Source organism: Rhamphochromis sp. 'chilingali', assembly GCF_963969265.1.
Source record: "Rhamphochromis sp. 'chilingali' genome assembly, chromosome: 16".
NCBI classification, from domain to species: domain Eukaryota; kingdom Metazoa; phylum Chordata; class Actinopteri; order Cichliformes; family Cichlidae; genus Rhamphochromis; species Rhamphochromis sp. 'chilingali'.
Window position 1 is genome coordinate 34,696,995 of NC_137943.1, and position 16,084 is coordinate 34,713,078.

General features: G+C 46.9%; 1 protein-coding gene across 7 annotated transcripts in view; it reads left to right on the forward strand.

Annotated features, from left to right (window-relative positions):
• The window catches only part of LOC308412933 (cytolytic toxin-alpha-like), a 42,049-nt gene that overhangs the window by 19,033 nt on the left and 6,932 nt on the right, over nt 1-16,084 (forward strand). Inside the window, exons 2-6 of one of the 7 annotated variants that reach the window (XM_080907653.1) lie at nt 235-369; nt 2,429-2,535; nt 6,492-6,921; nt 7,045-7,139; nt 8,935-9,044. In XM_080907653.1, coding sequence (XP_080763779.1) covers nt 8,948-9,044 — 97 coding nt within the window. In that variant the 5' untranslated portion in view covers nt 235-369; nt 2,429-2,535; nt 6,492-6,921; nt 7,045-7,139; nt 8,935-8,947. The remainder of the gene's footprint in view (nt 1-234; nt 370-2,428; nt 2,536-6,491; nt 6,922-7,044; nt 7,140-8,934; nt 9,045-16,084) is intronic. The other 6 variants (XM_080907651.1, XM_080907652.1, XM_080907654.1 and 3 more) reach the window with 6 other exon arrangements.

Below are 16,084 nucleotides of genomic sequence, written 5' to 3' on the forward strand. Positions count from 1 at the left end.
TACAAGTCTAAAACAGCAAATACATGTGTGTATATTCATATAAAACTGAACTTTAAATTGAAAAGAGTATGAGAAAGTTTCAAGAATGAGACATGTATATGTATGAACTAAGCATGAATAAATTTAAACTGCAATAACACAGTGTGGGTGCTTAAGCTGTTCTCAAAAGTCTTTTTCTTTCCTTTTTGTAAATCCTGTATAACAAGTGTGACTTGTGGTTCTCCCTGTTTACAGAGGAAGCAGGTCACACATTCCTGAGAAATCAGTCCCTCCTCTCTGTATGTCCTATAAAAGCCAAAGGCGGGCAAAGTTTGTTCCTTACAGAGACGTCAGAGGCAGAACAACCTGAGAGACCAACTCCTGTGTGCAGTGAGTACTGTGGTTACATATTTTATTTGCTTTCTGACTGTAGTTATCTTTTGAATAAACGCTTAATCAGTATTCATATCAAGTCAGTTTTTTTTTTCTTATAACAGAAAACAGTTGAAACCTTTAATTTTCTTACTAAAAATCATTTACCTTCATCAGCTTTTTCAAATAATCTCACTTTGTCAAATCACAACAACAGTCACGTGACTGTTGTTGTGATTTGACGCTATATAAATAAAATTGAATTGAACCTTCTGTGAATGGTACTCATGGCCACTGAAAACACAACAGAGTCAGCTGTTACTAACTAACTACTACTAACCCAAGTTGCCTACCGATGCATCCATCAGAGCATGAATGTGTGTGTGAATGTTAGTTAAGAAGCACTAGCTAACAGCTTAGGAAAAAGTGCTTGTGCAAATGGGAGTGATTGGATGACTGTACGAGTTCTGTAAAGCGCTTTGAGTGCACATGATAGAGTAGAAAAGTGCTATAAAAGAACCAGTCCATTTTCCATTTATCAAAATCTCATCTTTAAGGTCTCCACATTCACAGGCAGAGTTAGACCTTGATCTGCCTTCTAAGTTCTCTGCTGTTTTTCTGCAGTTTGAGCCTGGGAATTTTTCAGTCTTAAAGGAAGCAATCGACCATTTAAGACCTTATAATACTGATGGATGTCTCTGTCCCAGTGCAGCCTTTGCTTAACCGGCCTTTAACATCATGTAGACAGTTAACAGACCTTTCTCACCCTAAACGAAAATAAGACTGAAGTTATTGTTTGTGGAAGTGATGCCCCTTTGGATAAGTTAACTGATACGCTCGGTCCTCTTGCTTGTCATCACTTCCACACTGTAAGAAATCTCAGAGTGTTTTTAGATAGATCTTCAAATTAGAGAAACAAGTGTCCACAGTTGTCGAAATCAGTTTGTATCAGTTATGTGAAATTGCCAAAGCGAAGCCTCATCTTCCTCCTAAAGACCTAGTAAAACATTTATGACTTCATCACCTCTAGACTGGACTACTGCAATTCTCTCTACTTTGGTCTTTAACACTCATCTCTCCATCACTTGCAGTTCGCCCAAAATGCTGCTGCATGTCTTCCAACAGGTGTTAGAAAGTCTGAACTCATCACTCCAGTTTTAGCAAATTTACACTGGCTCCCTGTAAAATATTGTATTGATTTTAAGATGCTTTTACTTACTTTCAAAGTTTTAAATGATATGGCGAGCAGTTACTTAAGCAAATTCCTCAACACATATAACCGCAATAGAGCACTGAGATCTTAGTACAGCCCAATAAAGGAGATGGGGCCTTCACAGCTGCAGCGCCTAGACTCTGGAACATCTGCCACTCAATATTTGTACTTAAGAGTCTATACAGCGTTTCAAATCGCGTTTAAAACTCACTTTTTATGCTGGCTGTTAATTCAAGTTTGAGTTCCATCAGGTTTGTTTTATGTTTGTTTTGTTTTTATGTTAAATATGTTGTCATTGAAGAAACTGTTTTTACCAGAGACCAGACTGCATCAAATTTATTGTTCTGAATATTTCCAGTTTTGTTTTTGGAGGAACTAAATCTGCAGGTTTCACCAGAGAAGCTTCTGTAACTGGTCATTAACAGCTCTGTGGGAGTCACGGTGGTGGAACGATATCGCAGACGTTCAATTTCAGAATTGTTACGAACCAACAGGATACACATGCAGCCCATGCAATAATGTTACTTTAAAATGTTTCCACCTCAAAGGGCCGAGAGAAGCTCAATAGGTGAAATTTTATATGAATCATTTTCTGAAGCAGTTGAAACATAGTAAGAACTGAAATATATTTAAGAACTAATTCAACAATACTTTATAAGTAAATACTTCACACATATAATTTAATTGGTGTTCCTTAAATACAGTCTTAGTAACATGAATAACCTCAACTTGCTCTCACAGATTTATTTGTGTCCATCGTTGTTAGTGCACGTCCATGTTTTCTAACATGTGGAAGGTCCTGAGTGTGAAACCAGCTGCTCTGTTTGTAAATTTCTTTTCTCTGGTTTTCCCTCCTGGTTAAAGCTGCAGCATAAAGCTCAGACTATTTCTGAGAAATCAGAGTTCTTCCTGACCTTCCCAAAGGAACAATAGCTGGTGGAGTGTGTTCCTGTCAGGGACTTCATTCTGCTGTGAGTATGTGGTTTGACTTGTTTTGTTTGTTTTAGATCTTCCTGATTCCTCATTGCTAAGATTTTTTTTTAATATTTTTGTTGTGAGTCACAAGGCATTTTCAGGTTATTTCCTGTTCAGACATTTTTTTAATATAATTTGCATATTACGTTCGTACCACAAAACTATATCAGCCAAATGAACTCCGAGCTGCTGTTTTATAAAAGAAATGTCCATCAGCTGTAGAGACGCTGTAGCTTAAACTGCCTGTTGTCATTCTTACAGTTTCAAATACTGTCTCTCTCAATCTCGGTGTGGCTGTAACTCAGGAGGTCACCGACTAATCCGCAGGTCTGCATGCCAAATATTCATGGGCAACATCAAGTTGCTCTCCAATGCATCCACTGGAGTATGAATGTTAGATAGAAAATACTTGCATAGAAAAAAAGTGCTTGTGCGAGCAGGTGAATGAGACAAGTTGTGCAAAGCACTTTCAGTGCTCAGAATACAAAGTGCTGTATAAGAACCAGTCAGTTGGCAACCTTGTGGTTTAGAAGAATCAGAATCAGAAAGGGTTTTATTGCCAAATGTTGAGCAGGTTTACAACATTAGGAAATTGCTGCGGTGCTTCAGTGCAAACATACTGTCATAAATTACGTTTAAATAGACATGAGAAAAAAATAAGAATAAGAATTAAAAGTGCTAAGTAGATAGATATATACATGATATATACATGAGTGCAGGTGGTGATCAGTGCCAAACATGGAATGATGCAGTGAACACAGCGTAGGGTCATGTGTTAGTGGAGGGAACAGTCATACGGTTATTGTTCATGTGTCCGACAGCAGAGGGAAAGAAACTGTTCTTATGGCGAGAGGTTCTGGTGCGAATGGACCGGAGCCTCCTGCCTGAGGGGAGCAGGTCAAACAGACTGTGTCCAGGGTGAGAAGGGTCAGCTGAGATCCGGGCTGCACGCCGCAATGTCCTGGAGGTGTACAGGTCCTGCAGAGATGGGAGTCTGCAGCCAATCACCTTCTCAGCAGAGCGCACAACACGCTGCAGTCTCTGTTTGTCCCTGATAGTGGCTCCAGCGTACCACACGGTGATGGAGGAGGTGAGGATGGACTCGATGATTGCGGTGTAGAATTGCATCATCGTCCGTGTTGGCAGGTTGAATTTCTTCAGCTGCCTCAGGAAGTACATCCTCTGCTGGGCTTTCTTAATGACGGAGGTGATGGTGGGCTCCCACTTCAGGTCCTGGGTGATGGTGGTACCCAGGAAGCGGAATGAGTCCACAGAGGTGATGGGGGTGTCAGTCAGGATGATGGGGGGGAGTGGGGCTGTGTGCTTCCTGAAGTCCACAATAATCTCCACTGTCTTCTGGGCATTCAGCACCAGGTTGTTGTGGCTGCACCAGGACACCAGACGTTCAACCTCCCTCCTGTAGGCAGACTCGTCCCCATCAGAGATGAGCCCAATAACGGTGGTGTCATCTGCAAACTTGATTAGCTTGACAGACTGGTGGGTGGAGGTGCAGCAGTTGGTGTACAGGGAGAAGAGCAGAGGAGAAAGAACACAGCCCTGAGGGGAGCTGATGGTCCGGGAGTCCGAGACATTCTTTCCCATCCTCACATGCTGCTTCCTGTCCGTCAGGAAGTCAGTGATCCACCGGCAGATGAATCACTGACTTAGACCACTGAAGCTTCAGCTTTCTGTCTTCTCACCAATGAGAGGAGCAGTGTGAGCGAGAGTGACTCACACTCTCCTTTGATTACATTTACTGGACTATTGTTATATTATTGTGTATGATATGTTCGCATCAGTGTTGAAAAGATATGCACATTATATATTTGTTTTTATTATATAGGTTTTTATTTGTTTAAATACTAATGACAATGAAGTGACCAGTGCTGTCAGCGTTGATCTCGTCAAAATGACGTTAACCCCATAACCACATTAACGCGGCAAATCTCCGGTAGCTCGTAAACGCGTGAGCACCATGCAGCCCTACGCATGGGGCGATCCACGTCAACTTGCTTACGGATATTTGCCGCGTTAATGCGGTTATGGGGTTAACGTCATTTTGACGAGATCAACGCTGACAGCAATAGTTTATACACCAGAGGGTCTGATTGTTGGGTTTTCTCTGTATTATTCTGGTCTTTACTGTACAATGTAAAGCACTTTGAAGTAACTGTTGTTGTGATTTCGTGCTATATAAAATAAACTCGATTTCATTAAAAAATATTTAGATTAACAGTTTTCTGGAAATGACCTACTGCCAACGTACGATACTCGTGAAGAAAAACTATACAAAATGTGTTTAGAAGCATTTCAAATGAAGCTTTGCAGTAGATGTGGATCAATAAAGAGTTTTAATGCCTGAACCTGCAGCTGTTTGCTTTCCAGTGGATCCACAGCTGTGCAGGATCACCATCTACTGATGTAATAAGGTTTTATCTTAATATTGTCGTGGTTTTAGGCAAGGATTCAAGCGACACCTTGTAGAGCACTCAAACTCCGACCTTTATTGTCTACTTCCTGTTTCAGAACCCCCTTTCACAATAAAACAGGTTATACTCAAACAGATTACACCACATCCTCCTTTCGCTGAAAACATCAAACTTACAAGAACATTTACAGCATATATGAAAACTGTACTCTCTTTTTTTTCTTAGAACCTTTCATAGAAACTTTTCTTTCTCTTCAACCTTTTTTCCTTTACTTTTAAACCCATGTTTTTCTTTTTTGTTTTGTTTATTTTCACAAGTCCAGTCTTTGTGGTTTTTTGACAACCCTGCCAGCCCTAGTTCTGACAGGACCTGGGTCTTCTGTCTTAGGAGTCAGAGTTGTAGTCGCCGATAGGTTTGAAGCAGGCAGGGCGTTCTCTGTTGGACTGAGAGGCGTAATTGGGGTTTGTAACTTTGGTGTGGCATCTGGCAATGGCTGGAGGTGATGCCTATTTCTCCTGATGGCTCCTGAAGGGGTCTCGACAATGTATGAGCGGGGTGTGGAGTGAGAGGAGATGACAGTCCCTTCACGCCTAGTGTCTGTAATCCACACTGGTTGTCCCGGTGAGAGTGGAGGAAGTTCTGTCACACGATGTCTCCTGTTGTACGCAACACTGTCCTTCATCACTCTCTCTCTCACTTTTGTCAACACTGTAGCCTTGTTGGGCAGGCTGGGATTGAGCAAAGAAGGAAGCTGGGGAACTGACGTGCGCAGTCTTCGTCCCATTAGTAGTTGCGCAGGGCTATATCCATTAGCCAATGGGGTTGCTCTGTAAGCTAGAAGTGCAAGATATAGATCTTTTGTTTTCTTTAGCAGACTTTTCACAGTTTGGACATGACACTCAGCCTCACCATTGCTTTGTGCAAATCTTGGACTGCTTGTTACATGTCTGAACCCATAAGCTGCTCCAAAGTCTTTGAACTGTTGGCTTGAAAACTGAGGTCCATTGTCACTGTAGAGAAACTCTGGAATCCCATGTCTGGAAAAGATTGATTTTAGATGCACTATAACATCCTCCGATCTTGTGGGAGTAAGTTTGGCTATTTCCACAAATTTAGAGTAGTAGTCCACCAGAAGCACATAGTTGCTGTTGTTAAACGTAAAAAGGTCTGCTCCAACTTTTTGCCATGGTCTCTCAGGGAGTTGGCTTGGCATTAAGGGTTGCAGGAAGCATCTGCAGACAGTTTTAACTCTTTGTTTGGGTCATAGAGTGCAAGAATGGGAGTTGACGTCAGATCGCCTTTCAGCTGATTGAACGCTTTTTGCTGTGCGCAGCTCCAAACCCACTGATTTTTCTTCGAGAGCAGGTCTCTTAGGGGCTTGTCTTTTTCGGCCAGTCCTGGGATGAATTTGCCTAATTGGTTAAGCATCCCGAGAAAGCTGCGCACTTCACTGGCGTTTGACGGCTCTTTCATTGCTGTGATCGCTCTAATTTTGTCTGGGTCTGGCTGTACTCCCTCCGCAGACAAAACGTGTCCGAGGAACTTCACTTCCTGTTTGCTAAGGTCACATTTCTCCAGGTTTAGTGTGACACCGGCCTCTTGGAGTTTATTGAGCACTATGTGCAGCCTGGCGTTGTGCTCCTGCTGATCCTGTCCCCAAATGAGGATGTCATCCATGTGACAAACCACACCTGGCAGCCCATTAAGGATCACTGACATTCTACGCTGAAAATGTTCTGGGGCTGACGCTATTCCAAAGGGAAGTCTGTTAAAGTGGAAGCGCCCAAAGGGTGTAATGAATGTTGTGTAGTGTGCTGACTCTGGTGACAATGGAACCTGCCAGAAGCCTCTGTTTGCATCTAACTTACTGAAGACTTTTGCTCCCGCCAGGGATCCAAGTGTCTGTTCAACCGAAGGCAGGATGTACTTTTCTCTGCACACTGCTTCATTGAGGTGGGTGAGGTCAACACAAATACGCACAGAGTCGTTTTTTGTTGGCACTGGGACCATACCTGCACACCATTCTGTTGGTTCTTCAACTCTGCTGATTACTCCCATGAACTCCATTCTTTCCAGTTCCCGTTTCACCTTTCCTACTAAAGGGATGGGGACCCGTCTTGGTGCGGCCAGGGAAGAAGGCACAGCATTGGGTTTCAACTTAATCGTATAAGGTTGTTGCATTAAACCTAATCCCTGACACAGCTTTGGGTAGTTCTCATTCAACACATTCATGTCAATACTGTCAGCTCTACACACAAGGTTCAGCTTGACACTTGTTGGCCTGCTTAACAGTGCTATGTGCAAATCTTTGATAATGTAGACATTTTCCTGTATTTCCTGTTCACCTTTGCAAATTGTTTCTCTGCTCATACCCAACACATCAAGTGGAGTACCACCTGGACCAAACAATGGTCTATCTGGTTTACATAACTCTGTCTCATTTTGGTTTATGCAGTAATACATCTGGGCTGGGATAACAGAGACGTCAGCTCCTGTGTCCATCTTAAATCTAACTTTGTGGTTTCTGATAGTAAGGTCTGCATACCAAGGATCTGAACCTGCGTCTACAGAACCAAGAAACACGGGTGTATCATCACTTTTCTCTGTTTCTGTCACATGCACAGATTTAACAGATTTACACACTTTACTGAAGTGTCCTCTTTTACCACATGAGTGACATGTTGCATCTTTTGCTGGGCATTGTCCTTTACCATGCGCAGGGGTTTTCCCACACCTGTAGCATGATCTCCCATTTGGTGTTTTGTCCTTTGTTGTGCATTTACGTTCTCTTCGGGGTTTGAATGTTGAATGCCTTTGTTCCCTGTGCTTCGCTGTCACAGCATCTATTTCCATCTTATTTTCCCCTCTGATGTCTGTCTGTTGTTTTTTGATGACTTCAGACTGCCGGGCCTGATTAACCGCTTTCTCCAATGTCAAATCTCTGTCGATTTGAAGTCTCTCCGCTAAGCTGATGTCCCTCAGACCCACGACGAGGCGATCTCTTATTAACTCATCGTGCAGTGCACCATAACTGCAGTTTTCAGCTAAAGCATAAAGTGCGGTGACAAACGAGTCAACAGTCTCATTAGCTTGCTGTGTTCTTTGATTAAAGCGGGCTCTCTCATAGATAATGTTTTTCCTGGGAACAAAGTACGTATCCAAAGTGTCTCTTACAAAGGCAGCAGTACAAAGCAGTATGTCCGATAAAGGTTGCCCTCGGAGGATATCATCTGCTTCATCCCCCATGCAGTAGATGAGTGTGTTCACCTGGTTAGCCTCTGAGCTAAGGTGCAGGTTGCTTGCAAGTCGAAATCTTTCAAACCTCCTTATCCACTTTTCCCATTGCTGTGGCTTTGAGAAATCAAACAGCTCGGGAGGCTGGATGGTGAATGTGGCATTCGGGGGTAAGTTGGCGTTAGCATTATAGCTGCCGTTAGCTTGCTGGTGGGGCGGTGACGTGCGAGGCTGTGTAGCTGTTGCGCTAGCTCCCGCTTCTTCGTCCGACATCTTATCGTCTGGAGGAAAAACTCTTTACCGCTCCCAAAGCCGCTTGCTGTCACTCCCCGATGACAAGGCTCTTACTGCAATCCCACTTCTGACACCAAGTCGTGGTTTTAGGCAAGGATTCAAGCGACACCTTGTAGAGCACTCAAACTCCGACCTTTATTGTCTACTTCCTGTTTCAGAACCCCCTTTCACAATAAAACAGGTTATACTCAAACAGATTACACCACAAGTATGTAAATATATAAGAGGTGTTATTGACAGTCATAAACAGAAACAGTTTGTTTCCGTAAAACTGAACGTGCAGCATTTTACAACCTACTACACTGTCACTGTCTCACCCAGGAGGTGCCAGGTGGAACTATTCCAGATGTTGTCAGTTATAGTAATGGGTATAAAAACAAACAGCTGGACAGCAGAAGAACCAGAAAAACATCCTCAAAATTTTTCTGTGTTTTCCAGGTTAGACTGAAGAATGGACGGTACATCAGGTGAGATGGAGGTGGCAGCGCTCGGTCGGCCTTTCAGCGTCGGGATGCTGTACGACTGTCGCAGTGACGCGCTCGTCACTGGTAAGAATTCACATGTAAAAATTCTTTATGCATCACAAACTTTCGTTTTTTAAAGCCAGTCGACTGTAGAATAATATATATATAAGTCTGGCCTAAGTCTTCTGTTGATGACGGCAGCAGTCCAGGACTTGAGTTAATTTTCTTTAAGTTCCACAGAAGAATTGGTTACATCAGAGCTTGCCAGGCTTAATCCAAATGCAGTGCAGCCATACGTGAACTTACAGTTGTAGAAGATACGGTATATGTGACTATGAGCATGGTTTTCTGGAAACAGAAACAGGCAATTCTGTAATCAGTAGAGTCAAAAGTAACTAAGAAACAATCACAACACATCATCTACTCAACACAGAGGTATTTAACAATGTCCACAAGGGGTCACTGTAGACCATAAAGACCATCAGCTGAAGCAGCAGATGTGAGCCCAAACAGGTTCCCATCACTCCAGCCTTTCTGCCAGTAAAAGTAGCCACGCCCCTAACTCCAGTATCAGATACGTGTTATAAAATAATTCACCCGTGGCTACTTTTACTACGGACAATACCTACAACCACGATTACCGACACTAACAAGCTGATCTACAATACAATACTAATAACCAATAAAACAAAGTAATAACAAACCAACAAACACGAAAACACCAGACATTATGATACAGACTTATAGTTTGTTTTTCCTCGGTGCGCCTGCTCGCTGCTGAAGTCAAAGTAAACTTTATTGTCATCTCCGCTACATACAGTCCAGTAGATAGAGAGACGAGACGACGAGGCTCCAGTTACAGCAGTGCAAGTAAACAAACAATATATATAAGAAGAGTAAGAAAATAAATATACACTTTAGGACTCGGGGTAAAGGGATCAATAACAATTTAAAATGTATAATTTATAGTTTGATGATTTAAAGTCTCACACACAACCCGTGGAAAGGGGAGGGGGCCCTGCTGCTTCCAAATAGAGCACATTTCATTCATACTGTTGTAAATCCAAGCTCATTATGGATTAATGATTTGAATCCTGGGTTCAAAGCCATCAGGTGCTCAGTTTAGAAAAAAGAGAAAAGAAGAGGAGGAGAAACGAGCAAAAGATGCAGGTAAGCAGATGTGTGATTGGATAATGGCAGCTCATCCTGAAACAATCAGAATCAGAATACTTTATTAATCCCTAAGCAAATTATGTGAGTTACAGTTGCTCCAAGAAGATATGGTAAAAATAGCAACAGTAACAGACTAAGCTCCAAACAATACATTATGTTACAGATTTTAATATTAATTAGTCATTGTCAGTTGTTGATTTGTCCTGTTCTCATTGTGTGACGAGTTATGATGGCTGTCTGGTAGCTGTTTGCATACTGTAACATTCACAAGAACCAGACGGTTGGGTCTCAGTTTGTCCGTTTATTAGGCACATAAGCAAGCGGGTTGCTAACTCAGGGGAGAGCGCCCTCGTGCTACACCTCTCTTCAGCCTGGCACACACACATAACACCGAACAACCAGGTCCCCCCTCCCCTTCCTCTACACCACCCTCCCTACTTCCTGCAGCACAACCAAACATGAATCTTAAAGGAACAACAACAGTGTGCAGAGATAACCAACATGTCACTGTACAATAACACTTAACCATCGTTACACTGCCCCCCCAGCAATAAGTTCCTCGTCCCCGAGGGAACGACACAGTCTCTGAGGCGGGGTGGTAGCCTACGTTCCCTCCTTGACCTCCTGAGCCCCTGAGGTGGACGCGGAGCTTCGGGGCTTTGGGGTGAAGAGTCCGAGGGAGGGGAACGCAGCCCCGGTCGGGGGCCCCTCTGAGCAGGGTCATGGACGCTCTGTACACGTCCCTCTGGAAAGGAGGGGAGGGACTGCCCTCTGTAGGGGGCCATCCGGTCTCTGTGCAGCGCTACTATCCTCCCCCTAGGAGGCAACTGCACCCTGTAAACAACTTCCCCCACTCGCTCTAGGACGCTGCAAGGCCCCACCCAGCTGCTATCCAGTTTAGGACACCGTCCCTTCCTCCTCTTTGGGCTGTAGACCCACACCAGCTCCCCAGCACGGAAGTGCCTCCCCTTAGTGGTGATGTCGTAATTCCTCTTTTGGCGCAGGCCTGCCTTTGCCAGCTGTTCTCGGGCGTAGGAATGTGCAGAATCCAGCCGGTCCTGCAGCTTCCTTGCGTAGTCCCGGCCCGGTGGTGCCTCTGGCGCGTCCGGGGGCTTCCCAAAAGCCAACTCTGCAGGAGTTCTCAGCTCTCTCCCTAACATGAGCAGGGCAGGCGTACATTGGGTGGAGTCCTGCACTGCCGACCTGTAGGCCATGAGGGTAAGGGGAAGATGGTAATCCCAGTCCCGTTGGTGTTCTGAGGTAAGGATGGCTAGCTGCTGGGCCAGCGTCCTGTTAAACCTTTCCACCAGCCCATCGCTTTGGGGGTGAAGTGGGGTGGTGCGGGTCTTCTTAATCCCAAGGCGTTCGCACATGGCAGCAAAAACCTTGGACTCAAAGTTACGCCCCTGGTCACTGTGGAGGATCTCTGCTGTTCCAAAGCGGCTGAACATCCCCTCCACTAATACATCAGCGACAGTCTCAGCCTCCTGATCTGGGACGGCGTATGCTTCCGGCCACTTGGTAAAATAGTCCATGGCCACAAGAACATAGCGGTTTCCTCTGTCTGTGCGAGGAAATGGGCCCATGACGTCCACAGCTACTCGCTCCATTGGGGCTCCTGCTGGTTGCTGCTGAAGCTGAGCCCGGGACTGGTCCTGTGGCCCTTTGTGTGAGGAACATGCATCACAGCTGCGGCAAAAGTCCTCCACATCCCTCCGCTGTTGACCCCAGTAATAGCCCTGGCGGAGGCGGCGGAGAGTCTTGGAGACCCCAAAGTGGCCGGAGCCAGTGCTCCCATGGCAGGCTTCCAGCACAGCTGACCTCAGCGACCTTGGCACCACAACCTGCCACCTCTCCTCCCCCGTGGCAGGATCCTTCCAGGTACACTCCAACACCCCCTCCTTCAGCCTGAGAGCTGCAAACTTGGCCCATAGCCCCCTGGTACAGATGGAAAACCCAGTGACCTCATCCCAAAGGGGTTGCTCCCCCTTCTCCAGCCACTGCAGGACCGGCAGCAGGTCCGTGTCTTGTTCCTGCCATGCCCTCCACTCCGCTGCATCCACCACCAGAAGAGCCCTGCAGGCGAGCTGTGCTGCTCCGTCTATTGTCGTGAGTTCCCGCTTTATTTCCTCTCGCTTCTCACAGTAACGGCAGCCAGCTGCAGCACATGGGCGGCAAGAGAGGGCGTCTGCGTTAGAATGGTGCGTCCCTGCTCTGTGCTCCACAGTGAAATTGAAGGCTTGGAGCTCCTCCAGCCAGCGAGCCACCTGTCCCTCTGGCTCCCTGAAAGACATCAGCCACTGAAGGGCAGCATGATCAGTTCTGATAACAAATGCTGTGCCGCACAGGTAGTACTTAAAGTGTCTCACCCCCGCCACCACAGCCAACAGCTCTCGTCGTGTGACACAGTAGCGCCGCTCACTCCTGTTCAGGACCCGGCTGAAGTACGCCACCACCTTCTCCCCTTTCGGCCCAACCTGCGACAACACCGCTCCCAGCCCCACATTACTTGCGTCAGTGTCCAGGACAAAAGGCAGGGTGGGGTCAGGGGGGGCAAGGACTGGGGACTCTGTCAGCGATCTGCGGAGGGTGTCGAACGCCTGCTGACAGTCCTGTGTCCAGATGAAGTCACGGTCCTTCTGCAGCAGGTGGAAGAGTGGTGCGGTTATGGAGGAAAAGCCCTTCACAAACCTCCTGTAATAAGACGCCAGTCCTAGGAAGCTTTTGAGCTGTTACTGGTCTGCTGGTGTGGGCCACCCGGTAATGGTGTGAATTTTTTCCTCCAAAGTGCTGATGCCCTCACGACCCAGCTTGTGGCCCAGAAACTCCACCTCCCTCCTCATGAAGTGGCACTTGTCGGGATGCAGCTTCAGGCCTGCAGCCGCCACCCTCTCCAACACTTGTCTCAGGGCATCCAGGGCAGCATCAAAGGAGCCCCCGTGCACTAGAAGATCATCCAGGTAAGCCAGACACCATTGCCGTGGGACGCCAGCCAGCACACTGTCCATAAGCCTCTCGAAGGTCGCAGGAGCGTTGCAAAGACCAAAGCTCAGGACTTTGAACTGCCATAGTCCCCTGTTAGTGCAGAAGGCTGTCTTCGGTCTGGATTCCGGGGACAGTGGCACCTGCCAGTAGCCACTCCGCAGGTCCAGGGTGGAGAACCAGGAGGACCCGGCTACTAAGTCGAGAGACTCATCAATCCTGGGAAGGGGGTAAGAGTCCTTCTTCGTCACTTTGTTGAGTGGTCTGTAGTCCACACAGAAACGCATCCTAGGACTTTTTTTCTTAGGCACCATCACCACCGCGGAGGCCCACGGGCTATCAGATGGCTCTATGATGCCCGCCTTCATCATTTCACACAACTCTCTGTCCGCAGCCTCCTGATGAGCCAGGGGCAGGCGGCGGGGGCGCACTTTAATAGGCTGGGCATCCCCGGTCTCAATGATGTGCTCTACCAAGTGTGTCAAGCCAACACCACTTTCTTTCAGGGCAAAAATGTCACTAAACTCTTTTAGTACCTGCCATAGACTCTCTTCCTGCTGTGGAGTCAGCCCCTCACAGTTCTTTGACCAGATACTCCTCACTGCTGAGAGCCTCTCCTCCTCCTCCGCCCGCTGTTCTGCTGGCGGGTCTGTAGGGGTCTCTGCGGTGGAGGTGGACGCCGCGGCAGATGCTGTGCAGACCGGGGGAGGAATAAGCGGCACCTTCTTCCCATCAGGGAGTACGAGGAATCCTTTGCCTAAGTCCAGTACACCACCAATGGCTCGTAAAAAATCCAGCCCAAGGATGCAGGCGTCCTGCACGTCAGCCACCCAGGCAGCATAAGACACACCGAGGTCCCCCACCTTGAACTGGAACACTCCCCTCCCTCTCATTGGGGCCAGATCACCGGTCACAGTCTTAAGTTGCACATTAGTCGGTTGCACAGCAGCTCCGGTTGGGACAACATCGGGTCGGACCAGCGTTGCATTGGACCCCGTGTCCAGCAGGGCCGTACAGGACACCCCCGCAATCGTCACTGGAACATGGCAAAAGCCGTCAACCTGGGTCCAGCCCACAGCGATGGCCGCACCGGGTGGAGGTGGTGTGGGGATGTCGTTCTCCCAGGCCCGTGTACTTCCACCTACACGGGCCCGTGGGCGTTTCCCTGAACCGCTGCAAGCTTGGGGCACTGCCTGATGAGGTGTCCGACTTGTCCAACTGCACAGGCCCGCTGGCATCTCCATCTGTTCCACAGGTGCTGACACAGCCCTCACCACGTGTGCGTCATCAGCGCCCCCAGAGGATCCTGCAAGCATCTCCCTCTCCAACGCTAGCTCCAGGGCTGCACTGAGTGTGGCCGGCTGAGCAAGTTGAGTTTGCATACGGAGCTCTTTAGGGCTCAGGGCCTGCAGGAACTGGTCCCGAGCTAACTCCGCCTGCACTGATGGTGGCATGCTGTCATACGCCCTCCGGCAAAGGCACTCGACTTCATGGGCCAAAATGCGGAGGGGCTCACCTGGCAATCTGCGTCTGTTGTGGAACTCCGACCTCAGCAGCACTGGTTGGTTATACTGCCCGAAGCGCCTCTGAAGTGCTCCGACCAGAGCATTATAATCTCCCCTCTGCTCCTCGGTCAGCAGCAGCAGGCATGCAGCTGCATCCTCACACGGCACAAAGCCAATTGGAGAGCTTTATGTTCCTCAGACCAGCCAGCTGCAACAGCTAACAGCTCGAACTGTGCGATAAACACTTCCCATGGCATCTTGCCGCTGAACTTAGGCGTTTTTATATTCGCTGCAGCTTGCTGGGCGCCGCCATGTTTGTTTACATCACGTGACGGCGCGCCAAGCGAGGTCGACTCCTTCCCGCCGGAATCGCGGCCGCTGTGCGAACAGTTCCCGAGCCTAGTCAAACCTGGAGAAAATCCAGCCTCGGCAGACAGCCGCAGTGCCGTTTCCCTCACTCCATGGGCGGGCGCGCGCGGACGAACCTCCCTCTCCTCCCTCTCCTCCCTCTCCTCCGTCTCCTTCTTAATCCTGCCCGACAACATCCTCGTCTCGTAACGGGAAGCGTCGCCAGCAACAGGGTGTCGGGCGTTCTGGGGTTCTTTTTTCTTTCTTCACTTCTGACACCAATGTAACGTTCACAAGAACCAGACGGTTGGGTCTCAGTTTGTCCGTTTATTAGGCACATAAGCAAGCGGGTTGCTAACTCAGGGGAGAGCGCCCTCGTGCTACACCTCTCTTCAGCCTGGCACACACACATAACACCGAACAACCAGGTCCCCCCTCCCCTTCCTCTACACCACCCTCCCTACTTCCTGCAGCACAACCAAACATGAATCTTAAAGGAACAACAACAGTGTGCAGATATAACCAACATGTCACTGTACAATAACACTTAACCATCGTTACAATACAATGCATACTCTCTCTCTCTTCATATGTGTGTGTGTGTTTCTCTGGTGAAATTCAGTATGGTTCCGACAAAAGTTCTATGTTAACCCTCTGGGGTCCATGGTATAATTGGCTGTTTTTGACTACTTTTAATTTTACCTCTATATTTCACCTTTAAAATATGTTTTTCTTGCCTTGTTTGGTATCATTGTTTTCAGCACAACCTCAAATATCTGAAATTTGAGTTATTTTTTCATTTTAGTATACTATATTAGCACAGTTGATCTAAACTCAGACAGGAAATTCAAAATCCGAGTAAAAAAAAGTTATATTTTTTACTGTAAAACCCACAAACATGTTTAACGAATCATTTTCATAGCTTGAAATGCAAATAGAAATTGTACATTTCTAAAAAATTATGCACAAGTTTTGCAAACAACAAAGTTATATGGTACTATTTACCTAAAAATGCAGCCAAGACCTCAGGCGTTTTTTATATAACCATTTAAATCTATTTACAGAACAATCAGGTGTGCTGCATCAAAGAAGAAGGCACACAAATTATTTGTGCCA